Consider the following 18,333-nt stretch of genomic DNA (forward strand, 5'->3'; position numbering starts at 1 on the left):
TTTATGGGGACTTTCCATAGACATAATGGTTTTTATACTGTACAAACTTTATATTCTATCCCCTAAACCTAACCCTACCCCTAAACCTAACCCTCACAGAAAACTTTCTGCATTTTTACCTTTTCAAAAAACATAATTTAGTATGATTTATAAGCTGTTTTCCTCATGGGGACTGACAAAATGTCCCCACAAGGTCAAAAATTTCAGGTTTTACTATCCTTATGGGGACATTTGGTCCCCACAAAGTGATAAATACACGCTCACACACACACACACACACACACACACACACACACACACACACACACACACACATACACACACAAGTTTGTTTTTCTATCATGGTGGTGACTTTAAATTGAATTCTGTTGTTTTTATCTGGGCAAATTATATTTTTTGATCTCAGGAAAAACCTAACCAACTAAGAAGCATTCTAAAGGGAAAGAAAGAGACAGTGTTACTAGAAGTTGTAAGAGTGTAAGAAGGATTATTGTGTGATTCTCATATTTAAGACACATAACGTCATGGTTACTGTTGTAACCTCCATTCCCTGATGGAGTGAACGAGACATTGTGTTGAATGTAGTGATACAAGGGGTCATTCTTGAGAGCCTCACGTACCTCTGAACTTGAGAAAAGGCCAATGAGAAATTGGCAGACAGAATTTGCATGTCTCGCCCCCGGACATACTGGTATAAAGGGAAGCGGGTGTGCGTCTGTCAGTCACGTTTTTGCACTGAGGAGCTGAGAATAAGGTACAGCCATTTACAGAGGTAGGTCTAGTGTCATGGCAAGGGGGACACAACGTCACAATGTCAGGGTTACAACAGTAACCATGACATTCCTCTTCTGTCACTCACTCGACGTTGTGTTGAATGTAGTGGCACAAGGGGTCCCATTTAAAAGCGCCATGCACTAGACCGTGTTACGTGAACTGCGTTCACAGGTGCTAGGAAGCTACTGCGTGCTAGAAGCAACTATATCGACCACACGTAACCCTTCCCAATGCCCCCAGAAAAGGTGTTATATACAGACCTTAGGTTCCCAGCACCCCTAAGGGGGGAACAGGCGACATGACTATCATGGGAGCAAGCCGGCCAGCCGTGGCCTTTTCCCTCTCTATGTTTCTCGTCATAGAGCATAAAGCGGCTGTGGCTATCTTCACGCTGTGAAATGAGTCGGGGAAGGCGATCTTTCCCATTCCTATTCTTTCAAGGGGAAAAGAACATGCGGAGACCACATCCTGCCCAGGCTAGGGGGAGGTGACATGTGGCCAATATGCCACATTGGTTGTAAAGCCACACGTGGGAGTGGCGCGGTGGTAGGTCCTACCTGATGAGGGAGGAGCTCTAAAAACACAGCAACCAGGGGCAGAGGGACTGCCCGAGGGAGACCCGGGTCCTGCCAACAGGGGGAAAAAATACATGTGTAAATACATCACAGGGAGTTGCCTGAAGAGGGAATTAGGCCTTAGGAGACCTACCCCAGTACAGAGCACTTGCGGCTTGTAGTGGGTCTGGTCGCAAATTCCTCCGCTGAATTAGCAGGCCAGAAGGCTAGGGAAGAAGAACATCCAGCAAGCGAGAACTTAGTGGCTAACCTGGGAGAGAGAACGCACTGGATGGTGCAAGCGGAACACCCGGTCAGCTGTTCGGTATTACCGAGTTCTACCGGCTCGGACCTGACAAAGTTATTGGGTGTTGCCCAGCCCGCTGCTCTGCAGATGTCTGCTAGGGAGGTGCCGTTCACCAGTGCCCTAGCAGTACACCTTCAAGGTGGCCGAACTGTGCATCTCTGCAGGTCTTCAGACCTATTTCAGACTATTGCTCTTTTTGTGAGTGAAAACAAACTCTTTAAGAGGGAAAATACTCTTTTAGAAGTGAACACTCTTTTCCTAAGCGCCCAGGGTCGTGGACTGCACAGCGTGCAGAGAAGGAGAAAGCCGCTGGTAATGCGCCGTGGATCCAACAGCAGTGCTTTGCCAACAGAGGTGAGTGGAACAGTAGTGAACTTCAGCTTGCTGCTGCACAACCGCTCAGCTCCAAAGAAAAAATCTGACTGACAGAAACACACCCGCTTACGTTTATATCCATGTGTCTGGGTGCGGGACATGCAAATTCTGTCTGCCAATTTCTGATTGGTCTTTTCTCAAGTTCAAAGGTACGCGAGGCTCTAAAGAAAGACCCCTTGTGTCACTACATTCGACACAACGTCGAGTGAGTGACAGAAGAGGAACACAACTGTGTGACAGTAGAAGGGTCATTTGCACACAACAGCACAAAAAAAATCATCATTGTCATCATCATCATTCATCCATTCATGCTTCAATGAACACACATATTCTCTCCATACAAACATTAAGGGTAAATTAATTCTATCACAGATGATTTCCGAGAGCCTCGATGTATCAGTTTATGGGAGAATTTCAGCAGGAAACAATGACCATTCCCCATGCTGAGAGAGAGATAGCAATTTGTACACCTGTCATAAGCACTGTATATAGAGCATACATTATACAGCACAGTAAATCCTAATTTACAATCTCCCTCCTCTGAACTCATCATCAGGTTTGATACCATAATCAGCTTTGAGAGCAGTGTTTTCTGATGCTTTTAAGAGGTTTCAAAGACCAGACGTTCTACTTGAATGTCACCTTACTTTTGTGACCTTTGATTAGAGTGGAGAGCTTGACCTAACACCTGCAATCTTTTCTCATTCTTTCTGCTGTCAGCTCTAAACCAGCACTCAAACACAAACAAAAACACAGCAAATCAGTACAAAACCCCTTGAAATCCAGACATCCACGACCGGTGACCACTAAATCAACTGTAATTGTCTGGGGGTTGGAGAGCTTTTTGAAAGGATTTTGAGTGTAATGGTTTTAATGGGGTTTTTTTCTAGACAAAGTGTAACTTCTTCCATCAATGATGATGCCATTATATGTCATCAGATCTGATCGCTAATGGTGGAAGTGTGTTAATGGAGGGCTGATGGGATCAAACAGTAGCAATTTGACCATCACAGAAACTCTAAACCTCACAGAGCACAGAGCTCTTTGAATAAAACAAATCAACAACCCAAACAAACAAGTGAATCGTTATCTTTCTATATAGTATTTTTAATGTATAAATGATCTCTGTTGTTTGATAAAATAGCCAGCCAGATTTGTACTGATAAAGAGAGGTTGCTATTTATTTTATGTATTTTTAGAGAGATGGATACATGGGACTATGTATGTGCCATCCAGAGACAGCTCACGGTTAGAAGTTCATTGTGGGTGGGGGAGCGAGAGAGACATGGAAACAGAAAGACAGGAGCGAAAGAAAGATGACTGGATACTTTGATTTTATTTTGTATAATTTAGTCAATTATTGTATGTGTTGTTTTTAAAGCAGGTAAACAGCAAATGCTTTGACAATATGAATGTACAATTATTTGTTGCACCAAATTAAAATGGAAAACTGAAACACAGAGAGTTTATAGACATTTCTATTAAAACACACACATACACCACTGCATGCTCAAAACAGCCATTTTCTACACACCTTCACCAGTGGCTGGACTGCAGTCATCTTATTCAGAGTTATAACAGGTAAATGGTAACTACTGTACCTGAGTGCATGTGAACTTCACAGTTACTCGTACAGAACAGAACAGCAGTTCAGGTGCATAACCAACACTAAATATCTCCTTGGTCAGATTGGAAGTGGGTTTTGTTTTACAGATTTTTGCACTACACAATCCCTCTCAGCAAATATCATGAGCAGAACACCAAGTCTGAACTCCATGATCCCATGACACACAGACACATATGTTATCTTACCGATCCAATGCGGTTCAGTTGGAAAATGTGCAGCTTTGGGTGATTATCATCATTTCACCCTGACTAACGGATTAAACCCCATTTGTCTTTCTGTCCCTTATCCTCTTCATCCTTATCCTTTGTTCCCTTTAATCAATGCTTCTGATGAGAACATTTCAAAGGATTTATTAACAACAAATGTCAACATAAACTGTGCTGGCAAAGATTTAGAATCCCTGTACCGGCTGCAGTAGCATGAGGTGAAGTTTGAGTCACTGTGTACATTGTGGCAGCACAGTGGGCAAAGGAAGAGTGTGTTCATTGACAGGTGTATGCGTTGTCCAAGTCAGGAGCAAATCCATAGGAAGTGTCCATTGAAGCGTGGTGAGGTGCAGAGGTGACAGGACCATGACACCATCAGAACAATAGAAACAGTGGTGACGTGAGCAAGAGAGAGTGAGAGAAAGAGTCATGTGTTGGGGCTGGAAAAGTCTTGATCTATTCACTGTTTGAAACAAGAGTGGGCATTTTGAGTGTCATGTTAATTAATGGTTGTGGTAACAACTGAAAGCCCTAATTAGAGAGTTGATTTATTTCAATGCAGCATTAGCGTGCAGATTATGTAGGTCTGCAACATAAGGGCACAGAGAGAATAACTTAACCAATTCAACCAATACTGCAGGGCAAAAGGCTAATAAGCTACCAACATACATAACTATGTATATAGAGAAAAGGGTAATGACAATTATTTTTCAGGTATATCTTTTTGTCTCTGCTCTAAGCGGCCTGGCTGAAAAGCAGGCTAGAGATTTGTGTTTTTATTTAAAGGTCATTCAGAATATGCTACTCCAAAGGCCAAATCTGTTTTATTAACGCAAATAAATAAATAAATAAACAAACAAACATTCATTGTATTACCATCTCTGTCTTTAAATCCCTTAACCTCCTATTTTTACAGCAGAAACATGACCATAAAAGCTCAAAGTACATTTTAAACAGACTTTGCCTTCGTACAGTCAAAATCTCTCTTTCTAATGGCATTAAGATGCAGCTAAAACCCTGCCAGTATCTGGTGAGGTGGTTCGAGCAGTGTGGTCAGGGCCAGATTAACAGAGGCACCATGATGCGAATCAGTGCTTGGACACTTTATGCAACATAAAATCTGATGCCAGTGCTTTGCTGTGGAACGCAACATAGGGTTTGCAATCATTTTGGCTGCTCGTTTGTCTGCTATTCCATTGTGACTGAAGGTTAATCTGTCTCTCTTACTCTATTAGCACCTGCTCTTTCTCTCTGCCTGTCTCATCTCTTCCTTTATTTTAAACCATTATCCTGCCCTCTTACCATGACAAAACACAGAGTCCTGAAATCCAACATTGAGCAGATAAATAAAATGATTTTGGTGTAACCGTGAGTAAACTGAGGAGGAAATACTTCAACAGAAGGTGTGTGAGACACAATTACACATTTGGCAGATGCTTTCATCCAACATACAATGTGCATGATGAGTAGATATGAACAATCAATACAACTTGGTGTCACAGAATCCGGTTAGTACATCTACATTTTTGCACAATTATTTTTACATGGCTCGATGTAAATCCATCGAGCCAGTTTCCTGGTGAAATGAACACTAGAGCTGCTACAACAACAATGACTTTTATAGACTTTCACACAAATCACGGGTAAAAGGGCATGACCAGGGCCATAGCTAGGGAATCTGAATACCCCATGAAAAGTGTTATGTAATCTACCTACATGTATAAATATTATACATATAAATATTGAATAATGAAGATAATAATGAAGCCTATATTCATTATAAACTGAAAGATAAAAAGAACGTCTTTCTTGAGCAGTGAAATTTGCTCTTAAAAAAGCTAAATAACCATGACAAACAAAGGAGCGCTTCGCATCGCACTAACGTTGCACGCCATGGTCATGAGCTGTCTTCATGTTGTGATCAGGTTTGGTCATTTCGGTCTAAGGTGTCGGGTGTATGTGTGGCCGAACTCTCGCACAGGTGTCCTGTCTTATTTTTATCACCTGTTGCGTGCATCGCATGGTTTTTGCCTAGCGATGTATGCTCAGGTTTTGTTTAGTGTGAGAATGTGTGGAATTGCTTTGTTTGCCATTGCTACGCATTCTCTTGTCTTGTTTGTTGGTTGACATGGGTGCATATTGCCTCATTGTCTTGGTGATGTGCACTCATGCTATTCAGTATTTTGTTGTCTTGTGAGAGCATGTGGCATAGTTTTGTCTCTCTGTTAATGTCATACCCCACCTCCTTATTTGACCATTATAAGTTTATTAGTCACACCTGCCTTGTCTTGTTAACCTGTTGATTTATCTTACTATTTTTGGCTCCTCATGTGTGTTGTCCTGTGCTAGTTCATCTTGTTTTTTCCCCTATGACAGTAACTATGTCGGTCCGGTCGGTCCTGTACCCCGTTATCCTCTGGCCCATCCTGGATTGTCTGTTTCTCCTGCGGGGTAGTTTATGCTTGTTTTTTCCCCCTGTGGGAGTTTATGTTGGATTTAGCCTTTATTTTTGTTTTTAAATAAATCCCCTTATTTTTTAACTCTGCTTTTGGTTCCTGCCTCTGCATTTATCTGACAAAGCATTTCATCCACCCAAATTTGTCTACAGCCATGGAATAATAAAGTCTTTTAAATGTAATATGAGTGACATGGTTATTTAGCTTTTGTTTGGACTAGTTAATATCTTTGCCACAGAGCACCTTAACTTTGCACCCCACTTGTGGAGCACTGAGTGAAACTTGCAATTTTTTCTAATAGTTACATAGCAAACACTATATTCAAATTAGTTACATGATTTTACATCCATAGCATGGCCACACCTGAGCTGAACCAAAATCCAAATACTAGACCCAGATACTAGATGAAAAACCCACTTATAATGTCTTTGATGTCCAAATGTAAAAGCCTGATCATCAACCATCCCAAGAAGTTTCATGAAAGCTCCATGAATTGACATGGTTATTTCAGCAATTGCAGTTCTCATCTCACAACCAGTAGTCATTTCGCCACAGTCACATTAGTTTCCTGAGATCAGGCTGATTCATTCCCTAGGAATTGAACCCATTACCTTGTAGTTGTTAGTACCATCCCCTACCAGTTCAGTTACAGGAACACAACAATTCCCAAATATTTCTGAGAAACAGCTATAACTTCTCTTAGCTCTCAGCAATGCTGCCAGTGTGTGAAACGTGCCGAGTGTCATGCATGCGACTGCAGGGCAATGGGTCTGCTCTTTACATGTTAACACGATGTCACTGTCTCATGTAGGAAGCAGAGTCACCTGACACCAGAGGAGCTGAACTGTAGTGCCGTATTTCACTCTGGCCAAGTCAAGTGAAGACCCCAGGTAATGTGTAATTTAGTGTGAATGAATCACTGAATACAAGAAGCACAAGGAGAGTAAAATACAGCACTGCACTGGTCTAGAGCAGAGACGGGAAAGATCATTCTTAAGGTTTAGAATTAACAGGTGTATTGTAATACAAACCTAAACCTATGTCTTGCACTATGACTGGCACAATCAACTATGTTAACAAATTACGTCATTGGGGTTGGAAATGTCTGGTGGTTTACATTGTTCAGCAGATGTACCTGAGAACATTAGTCACTGTGACACACACTTCTACAGTGTGTTTTATTGATGAGAAGTGTCTCCCTCTCTCGTTGCGGGTCAAGTCTCATGCTGATGGAGACTGGATCTCTGGTGAGAATGTAGTAATGAGTAATGAGACCGACTCTACACAGGAATCCATGTAAAACTAGCCAACAATTTAACACAACTATAGCACTGATATACAGTATAATAATTCAACAATTGCCCATAATAAGCAATTCAGAGGTTCTCTAACATTTATACATTGAAATGATAAAGATACAGACCTCCAAATAAAGAGCAAGAATTAATCAATTAAATGGGAACTCAAATACTTTGACTGTGCAGCTCTGGTTTCAAAGACATAGTGAAACAGCAACTACATAGTTTTGTCGCTTCACAGGTTGAAACGGTCAGTTGCCGTAGCAGCGATATACAGTATAGCCAATTACTCAAGTCATAAACCACATAATCGCATTAGCCAATCAGTTATAAACAAAATTAATCCTGCAATTTCTGAAAACCAATCATGTCAAATGTCTACTTGTATCAGTCATGGACACATGAATAAATGGCCTATGATTTGTGAATTGTGAGAGTAGCAGTGAATGGGGCTATACAGCTCTGCAGCTGCTGTCTGTTGTTACTGTGTGGGAGAAATGCTGAAGGATGTTCCTCCGCCTGCTTCACACACACTTAAATATTAATTGGTGTATAATAGGGATGAATAAAGTCTAGCCGGGGCAGTAAGTAAAATCCAAACCTTCCGCTGCTTTGGAAAGGCATGACTGCCGTCAGCAACCATGGTCATTAGGGTTTTGTTACTTTTTTCAAATGCAAATTCTAATAGCAGTTAACTTTGAAAATGAGGAAAACCTACAAGCTGGAGGGAAACAACTTCTCCTGTTATAATGTTATAATGTAAACAACTGTTTTCAACTACAACACATATCTGATTTCATCTACATTAGTGCTCATTGGTCAACACTAGTGTTGTCAAAAATACCGGTACTCCAGTACCAAGTCGGTACTCAAACAAAAAATTATTTACGATACCAGAATTTCTGGAGGTACCGGGGTACCGAGTACCGGGTCTACCCGGTACCCATGCAGAGTCGGGAAGTTTCAAATGCTCACAACAAGCAAAAGATGACGACAAGCAAAGCTGCTGCGGAGTCTCAACTGAATCTTGTCGAAAAGAAAAGTGGAAAAGGGCAGTTTTGGAAATTCATAGGTTAGGGAAACATCATAGATCAGCAAAAACCTATTTGTAAACGCTGCTTTCACAATTTTATGACGAAAGGAGGAAACACATCAAACTTAATAAAGCACATGAAAGACAAACGCCCGGATTTATTCAAGCAACTAAATCAGGTGAATTTAAAAGCATATTATAATTTGCATTAGGGCTGAAACGTTTAGTCGACATTATCGACATCGTCAAATACAAAATTGACGAGAAAAATGTTTGTTGTTGAATAGTCATTTGATCTCATTTAACGTAACACGAAATCACAATAACGATGACGCGTGAGAGCAGCCGTTCACGCCTGCTGGAGGAAGAATTACACAGATCAGTCCAGATGCACTCTAAACTTTCACAATTTATTTTATGTAGATCCCAAAATATTAGGGAATTATAAAAAAAAGTACATTCAGAAGCATGTACCGTTGTGGAATAAGCAGAGGCGGAGCTCTTTAAAGGAAACATCCCGGCATTACATCTTAAATGCAGTAAAATTAATTGCGTTATATCTTTATTAAAGTTCAAATAATACAGAAGCAGATCATGTTAAAAACTATAAACTCAGAAACTGGCATTTCTCTGTGTGGTCGGTGCCTCTTCTATAAGTTGCACGAATGTCCCTATCTAAGGGGGAGAGATTGAAACTGCACCAGGCTAAGAGAGACTCTGCCTCAAGGGACGCTCATCTCTCGAGCGCACAAGCTTAATGCAGCTAGATTAGAACTTGTTTAATCATAATATCTATATATATGTCCATATGCATTTCTTATCATGAAGAACAATTGCAAAATGCAGCTTTATTAATAAGAGAGCACTTTGCACATTAGTTTGGATATTGTTTTTTATTCATTCTATTGTATGCTTGTTAAAAAATGTTATTAAAAGTTGCAAAAGTTGAAGCAATTCTTATATAAGTGTTCAAAAATACTTTAAGCATGCATTGTTCAGTTTTGTTATAATTAAAAAATAATATATTTAAATTAAAGTGTTGCTCAATGGCATATTTTTGTTCTTAGTTCTGTTGCTAATGTTTTGTACACTTTGTTAATAAAAGAGTGTTGTTTAGTAACCTGTTTTTGTGTTTTGCTTTGGTATCGAAAATAGTATCGAGTACAGTGAAATTTCAGTGGTATTGGTACCGACTACTGAAATTTTGGTACTGTGACAACACTAGTCAACACAATACATTAAACCACACCTTGTATGCAGTCCAACTTTGTAGGGTGCTGCGATATATATATATATATATATATATATATATATATATATATATATATATATATATAATTTAAGACTTATCTTCTGAAATGCATGAGGGAAGGGTGTGGCATGATTTAAGTTTAGTACAAAAAAAAGAGGGAATGTCTATCTGAGAGAAAATTACTTACCCCAGTGTTGTCATGGTTACAATGGTGTACCAGAAGGAGGCTGGGATGCTGGTAAACTTGCTGGAAGTGGAGCCTTTCTCAGCGTAGAACATCACAGTGGCAAAGATGATGATGGCCATGGTGAGGGAAAAGAGGAGGAAGCCAAGCTCTGATGCACAGCTCTTCAATGTGTAGCCAAGGATTCGAAGACCCTGAGAATGGCGGGAGAATTTAAAGATCCGGAAGACACGGAACACTCGAAGTGTTACAAAGGCTCCGCTCACGTCCTCGTTGTTGGTCATGACAAGTCCGATGTAATATGGTAGGATTGCCACAACATCGATTATGCTCATTACACTACGCATGAAGCGGTACCTGCTGGGCGCCGCAAACAGTCGCATCAGGTACTCCACCGTAAAGATCATAACACATGCCGTGTCCATGCAGAAAAATGCCTCTGTGTAGCGTTCCCCACAAGGAACGTCTCTCTGATTTGGTGTCAAACCACATGGAACTGTCTCGACCACATTGGTGATGACAGATATGGCGATGAAGAAGCCAGTTACATAGTAGAAAACCAGCGCCATGGTGCTAGTATGTGGGTTCTCGAAGGCCCTCCACATCGTCTCGCGGACTGTCATGTTGGGGAGTTTGCTGTCTTTGTTGTCCTCAAGGTCATCCAAAAGACGTTCTATGTTCTCTCTCTTGCGGTCTTTGTACTCTTCGTAGCAGCAGTCACCGATGATCTCAGGAATGATTCCAAAGAATGCCAACTCCTCATCATAGGCAGAGATGCACTCATAGCGTGGGTAGTGCAGCTTTCCTGTGCGGTAGAAGTTGAGAATACTTCTAAACATGTCAGGATCTCGGTCAAAGAAATACTCCCTAGAATCCTCATTGAAGAAGAATTCTTTTTCTGAGCTCCCCAGGAGTGTATCAGGGAAACGATCTAGTGTGTTCCGCCAGGTCTGGAAGCGTCGGCCACTGACATTGAGGATAATGAGCTCATCCTGTAGCTTGTTCTTATTGGTTGGTGCAACAGGCATGGGCAGGTTGGCCACAGGCATCCATCCTATGGCCGCCGCCCGAGCAAAGGGGAGCCAGGCCGCCACCCCAGCAGCCATGGGGACTCCGTTTGGGGTCGAGGGGACCAGATCTATCACCTTCACAACCAGCTTGACATAAGATTAGACCCCATCTACATAGAGAGAGACAGACATAGAGACAGGGAGAGATAAGAAAAGAGAGAGATTTGAATATGTGGGAAAACCAGGAAAGAGTTCCAGGAGGAGAGAGTGAGAAGGGAAAGAGTCAGACATGATTTGGTAGTGAAAAGACAGCACAAGTGAACAGGATAACGTAGAATAAAGAGGCAGAGGTAAAAGGGTGGGAAGTAAGGAAGAACAGAAAAAGTGAAGACAACAAACACACAAATAGCAATGGAAAAATTTATGAAATAGCACAAATATGCGAAAAGGGAGCAAATAAGACGAGATCGAAACCAAAGATAATTGACCAGAAGAAAATTGACTTTGATTGTTAAAAGCAGGGATTTTTACAAGGTTAGCTCCAAAATTATTGAGATTCTGAGATTATGCTTTAACACCCTGTGTTTCAATGCATGATATACATCTTGTAAACTGACATAAACTTTCGTTCTGCAAACTGTAGCAAACATTGTGAAATCCATAAAATATCTCTCAAAACTCAAAACAGTTTCTCCACCACAGAGATGGTACAAAATTACTCTGCTGTGGCAGGTGAATTGAATAATTTGTACAGCATAGACACAGAATTAACGTAATGCCTGTATTCTTCTGACATGTACAAATACAGAAAACAGCAGATTAACATGATCTGTTTATCAAGATTATTTTACAATGACAAAAAATATCCCCCATTCATCATTACACAGCATATAACATGACAACTTGTAAAGAAAGCAGATGACCTTATAAATATATTTTCAAAACTATTAATTATCAGCTCATATAAGTTCAACCATCAACTCTAAAAAGTAAAGCACGATTTGTGCTCGAGTAGCTACCCGAAACAGAGATGCGAACCTGTTGATCTCAATGCAAAACAAAAAAACGCGAACACATAACTGATGTATCCATTATCCATACACTGATAGTAATCCTAAATAGATTTTTTTTTTACCTCACGTGGATCAATGTTTCTCTCAACCGCTATTCTCGTCTGAGCAAAATGTGGATGGTAAAGGATGATGAATATGCTATTATCGGTTCCTAACGTTTACATTTGGTTAATAATAATAATAATAGTAACAACAATAATATTAATTTCTATCAAACACACTCTTTTTCCTTCCATTTCAACAGTTGAGTTTGTGTTACTTACCCATAATATATCTTAAAACTTTTCATTAATTCCAATACATTTACAACATTTATTTTCCCTGATAATACTTAGTAAGTGTTCACCGAAAATCCGCACATTAATGAGCAAACTGAGGAAAGAAGAAGAAGAAAAAAAAGGACCCAAGTGGAAAAATGAACATTAATATGAAAGTAAACCAGCGTAACTGGAGCACACCGCAAAATAATGTAGTTTAGTTTTTCATTTGCGCTCCTGTCACATCCTGCCTTGTTTAATGATCCATTTGCTCGGACGGACAGAAATGTAGCACCGAACGCTCGCGCGCTGAAATGACTTTCCGCAGGATGCTCGGCTGGCTGATAGATAGAAGTGGAGGAGATGGCAGTCTTTTCCCCAATTCTCTCTCTCTCTCTCTCTCTCTCTCTCTCTCTCTCTCTCTCTCTCTCTCTCTCCTCCTCCTCCTCCTCCTCCTCCTCCTCCTCCACCACCCCCACCCTCCAACCCCGCCCCTCTCACTTACTCTGTTAAGTTAGCTTCCACATACATAAGCACGCTCCCTCTCTTTCCGTGGTCTCTCGCAGCCTCTCGCTGTCTCGCGCTCTCTAGTTTGCGATGTTCTTGAAGCAGAGTGCGCGTGAGACCTGAGCCTATTTAGTCATTGGGACAAGTTAATTTTCAATCGGAAGCGCAGGTTTGTTGCCAGTTTATTAACATGCAAAAACTTCCCTTACAACATTTCAGTCTCATAATACAGTCAATCGTAATGCTTCTAAACGCTCAAATTAAAGTAAGTCTAAAAACAAACAACAAAAAAAAAACACTTGGCTATTAATCAAAAATAGGCTATAAAATAATGTTTTTCTGTTTTAAACTGTTATGTAACACAAGATATTTTTAATTAGAGTGGAGACTAAATTACTAAAATATTATCTGTGTTTGTGAACCTGAAAGAGGGATGCTTTAGCAGTAATTTTGACCTTCCGCTTACATTTAAGAGACCAAATATCTGGACCAAAATATTGACCATTCCAACAAATTACTGAACATACAGAAAGCCACATGAATTGCCAAAAATCAGGCCAATGGATTTAATTCCTGTTCCTTTCATATTGTATATGATTGAATTATTTATATCCCTCTGCTTTTCTCCTGTAATGTCCTTCAAATGTGGTTCAATGGATGAACTCAGCAGTTATCGGTTTGGAAATCCTTGATGGATTTTGTGTGGAGCGGCTTCTGATATGTGTAACCACAGATTCACTGCTTCAGTAAGCAGTATAAAGCCTAATTAACTCTGCTGGGACTCTCAGCACTGAAGGTTCTGAAGAATACCAATAAACTTAGATCAGTGGCGACAGCATTAAAACGAACTCTAAATGCACACCTTTACAGCTGAACGAACAGCATGCTTTTCTCTAATTTAAGTGTCTGGTGAAGTTAGATGTTGTTTTGGTTTGTAACTGAGAACAACACAAATTACTTTGTGGAAGGTGAGGTGAAGAAACTGTTAAATAATTTTCCAATGTATTTAATTTATTTTGTTGATCTGCAATCCCCGTCTCGATACGGCTCAGCTGAGGGAAGAAACAAATGACACAGACACCCAATGGTATCAAATCCTTCTACAAAGTTTATAGTTCAGCATTCTGTTATATGGTCCAGAAAAACCACATTCCACTGGACCCCCACCAATGAAATAGTTCTTTACCTTATATGGGGGTGACATACATTCACCTAAAGGATTATTAGGAACACCTGTTCAATTTCTCATTAATGCGATTATCTAATCAACCAATCACATGGCAGTTGCTTCAATGCATTTAGGGGTGTGGTCCTGGTCAAGATAATCTCCTGAACTCCAAACTGAATGTCAGAATGGGAAAGAAAGGTGATTTAAGCAATTTTGAGCGTGGCATGGTTGTTGGTGCCAGACGGGCCGGTCTGAGTATTTCACAATCTGCTCAGTTACTGGGATTTTCACGCACAACCATTTCTAGGGTTTACAAAGAATGGTGTGAAAAGGAAAAACATCCAGTATGCGGCAGTCCTGTGGGCTGAAAATGCCTTGTTGATGCTAGAGGTCAGAGGAGAATGGGCCGACTGATTCAAGCTGATAGAAGAGCAACTTTGCCTGAAATAACCACTCGTTACAACCGAGGTATGCAGCAAAGCATTTGTGAAGCCACAACACGCACAACCTTGAGGCGGATGGGCTACAACAGCAGAAGACCCCACCGGGTACCACTCATCTCCACTACAAATAGGAAAAAGAGGCTACAATTTGCAAGAGCTCACCAAAATTGGACAGTTGAAGACTGGAAAAATGTTGCCTGGTCTGATGAGTCTCGATTTCTGTTGAGACATTCAGAAGGTAGAGTCAGAATTTGGCGTAAACAGAATGAGAACGTGGATCCATCATGCCTTGTTACCACTGTGCAGGCTGGTGGTGGTGGTTTAATGGTGTGGGGGATGTTTTCTTGGCACACTTTAGGCACCTTAGTGCCAATTGGGCATCGTTTAAATGCCACGGCCTACCTGAGCATTGTTTCTGACCATGTCCATCCCTTTATGGCCACCATGTACCCATCCTCTGATGGCTACTTCCAGCAGGATAATGCACCATGTCACAAAGCTCGAATCATTTCCAATTGGTTTCTTGAACATGACAATGAGTTCACTGTACTAAAATGGCCCCCACAGTCACCAGATCTCAACCCAATAGAGCATCTTTGGGATGTGGTGGAACGGGAGCTTCGTGCCCTGGATGTGCATCCCACAAATCTCCATCAACTGCAAGATGCTATCCTATCAATATGGGCCAACATTTCTAAAGAATGCTTTCAGCACCTTGTTGAATCAATGCCACATAGAATTAAGGCAGTTCTGAAGGTGAAAGGGGGTCAAACACAGTATTAGTATGATGTTCCTAATAATCTTTTAGGTGAGTGTACATGTTTGAGCTACATGTGAAACGTTAGTCAGGAAACACATTCCTTTAGAACATCTTTAGAGCAATGAGCAGCTGCAGCTACCCAACAAAAGAAGTTTAAAAGAGGCCTTCATTATTCCACATTACATCACCCAGAGAAGTTGTTGAGAAGCATTAATTATTTCACAGAAACATAACAGCTCACTTTAGAGTACAACTCAGCTCTGCTAAATTCCTCAGTATTGCACTTATTAAGGCTTTAATAGTATACCCTTTATAATAGTATAAAGTATACACTTCAGCAATTCATTTTTGGTTGTCTGTGGCTAAACTTGGTGTAAAATTTTAGCACCTCATTGTTTCACGTATACCTTTTGCACAGCAATGCAGAGTTAAAAGGGATGCTAACCCCCCTTTCAAAATTACACTTTTATAATATGGCTTAACACAGGTTTATGTGCAATGTGAAAATCCCTTTTCTATAGAAGTAATCCAGCTTAATCCAGAATGGGGTGAAGAGTTGAGCAGTGAGTCTAAAAGGCTGACTCATTTTAATAAAGCAAGTATGGGGATGGAAGAGAGTTGGCAGTACTTTTGGATTCCTGTGGTGTTTGTACAGTATGTTCTATTCTAGTATAACTTCCTAACGACAGATACAAGCAGACACTGATAAACGAACACTTAATTTGAAAAGAACTTCGCTTGAAGACCACTGAAATATCCTGTCAATGAGAATAGGCTGATCAATGGCATCCTACACTGTGCTTAAATCTACAGGCACATCCAGTGTCTGTGTTTAGAAGGAAATCATGAATTACTTTAACTAGAGCCATTTCAGTGCTTTGACAAGGAGTAAAACCAGACTGCAATAATTCACAGATAGCCTGTGTAAATGACTTCAGTAATGTAATTTATGTTTTAATGTAAACAGCAAATGAAAGGTTAGGTAATGGGTGCTGATTGGCTGTAACTGATGCTTTGGCTTCCTATGAAGATGGCATAGTCAGGCTCTTTCTGTGACTAAAATATCCACCACAGATACAGCAGGACATTTCTACCTAGTCTCAAGTCGTAATAAAAGTACGAGATGGCAAAATCATAAGAAATTGTACAAGCTGACAAAAATTTAACTTTTAAAGTTTAACTCCCATAAATAACAATTAATGAACCAATGAACAAAGTTATTACAATTTTCCTTAAGTTTACCTAACCTAACAATGATTTTAATAGGAAAATCACTTTTGTGTTCCACAAAAGAAAGAAAACATTGGGGTTTGGAATGAGACTATGAAAGCATATTTCAGGATGTTGTCATACTTCCATCTTATTCTTTATTGTTTCACTTATAATGTGTCATAACATAGTATTCAATTACTTACTCTGTCTGAAACGTCTCGGTTATTGATGTAACCTCCATTCCCTGATGGAGGGAATGAGACGTTGTGTCGATGAGTTGACACTAGGGGTTACACTTGGGAGCCCAGACATCTCTGATCTTTGAGAAATGTCCAATGAGAATTTGCGTGTGGGATTTGCATGCCACTCCCCCGGACATACGGGTATAAAAGGAGTGCCGTTGCAAACATGCACTGAGGATTCAAGCCAAAGACCAGGCCATTTCTGCGGTTGGTTTAGTGTTGTGGCAAGAGAGACACAACGTCTTGTTCCCTCCATCAGGGAACGGAGGTTACATTAGTAACCGATATGTTCCCTATCTGTCACTCACTCGACGTTGTGTCGATGAGTTGACACTAGGGGTCCCAATGGAAAATACCACAAGAGCTGAACCGGGTTACGCAGATTGGCTCTGTATGCTTCGTAGCCAGCGCAGCAAGCCGTCGCGTAACTACCCCCAACACGCTGGCAGGCATGAAGCAGTCCCCTACACCCCGGGCAGCGGCTAACTGCTCAGAAGTTTAAGGACTGGCTGGCTCACATTGGGGGGTGTCCCAGAAAGACCACACCTGACCCCGAAAGGGGGGGGGGGGTTTCTAAATGTAATACAACACATGGCCTTACCGGGTCGGAGCGGAAGCACGTTGTGTGGAGCTACCCAAGAAGGGGAGGCGTTACTACAAACACGGTGACCAAGGAGATTGGACGCAACCCGCCACCTTTTTTGAGTACGATGAAGTAGGGGCTGTAAGACCCTGTAAGGGACAGGTTCTATCGCATCCTTCTGTAGGAGGGAGGCGATCTCCACACACAGAGCAACAGCGTTCTTGCCTCTCACCGTAGTGAAGCGGACGCCGTTGAACCTGGGCGGGCACCTAGCGAACTGAATCATATAGCCGAGTCTGACAGTTCTGATCTGCCGTCATGGGGGGTTGGGGAGCGTGAGCCGTGCCCCCAAGCCCAACGCAGGGGGGAACAATCGTGTCGGACACCATGCATGCACCATAACCATGCAATAAGTATGACCCACTCTGCGTTGGAGTCCTGATCATGGTTTATTTGGTAACACTTTATGCAGTGATTGAATAATCATGAATTAACACCTGAATTAATAGCTAATTACGAATACATTAATGATGAGTTAAGCAATAGACTAATCAGGAACTAACGAAGATCTAACATTAACTACAACATGACTCACTCACCTTAATTACGTGTTAGTGCATGTTTGATAGTTAATGCATTAATTAACATTAGGGAATAAATTAAATAATTATTAGAAAGAATGTGAAGTATTTCAACCTCTAATAAAACATGCATATTTAATGTTGTCATTATTTAAATATTGTATGCACTTGTCTGTCTGCAGTTTTGCCACATATGTCAACTGTGGAAAACACAAATAATAATGATCACCAATAATTTTATCTCAACCCATTTTATGTTATTCTCCATCCCTTTCATTTCATACTGAACCTACCACTCAATTCACTCGTCATCCATACCACAGAAATAGGAATGTTGTCTTTATTAGCTGAATAGATCAAAATATGTTTTTTTTATATATATTTTTCAGTATTTTTCATGGTTAATTTGGGAGTTTCATCAGAACTCAAAA

The 18,333-nt window shown here is 40.7% G+C and overlaps 1 protein-coding gene across 3 annotated transcripts in view; it reads right to left on the reverse strand.

Annotated features, from left to right (window-relative positions):
- The window catches only part of LOC127631333 (potassium voltage-gated channel subfamily D member 3-like), a 164,804-nt gene extending 152,098 nt beyond the window's left edge, over positions 1–12,706 (reverse strand). For 2 of the 3 annotated variants that reach the window (XM_052109434.1, XM_052109432.1), the window contains exons 1-2: positions 12,413–12,692; positions 10,070–11,246 (exon numbers count right to left, since the gene is read on the reverse strand). In XM_052109434.1, coding sequence (XP_051965394.1) covers positions 10,070–11,172 — 1,103 coding nt within the window. In that variant the 5' untranslated portion in view covers positions 11,173–11,246; positions 12,413–12,692. Of the gene's footprint in view, positions 1–10,069; positions 11,247–12,412 lie in introns of all 3 variants that reach the window. The other variant, XM_052109433.1, reaches the window with a different exon arrangement.
- Between the last annotated feature and the right edge of the window lie 5,627 nt (positions 12,707–18,333).

This window comes from Xyrauchen texanus, chromosome 37, assembly GCF_025860055.1.
Source record: "Xyrauchen texanus isolate HMW12.3.18 chromosome 37, RBS_HiC_50CHRs, whole genome shotgun sequence".
NCBI classification, from domain to species: Eukaryota; Metazoa; Chordata; class Actinopteri; order Cypriniformes; family Catostomidae; genus Xyrauchen; species Xyrauchen texanus.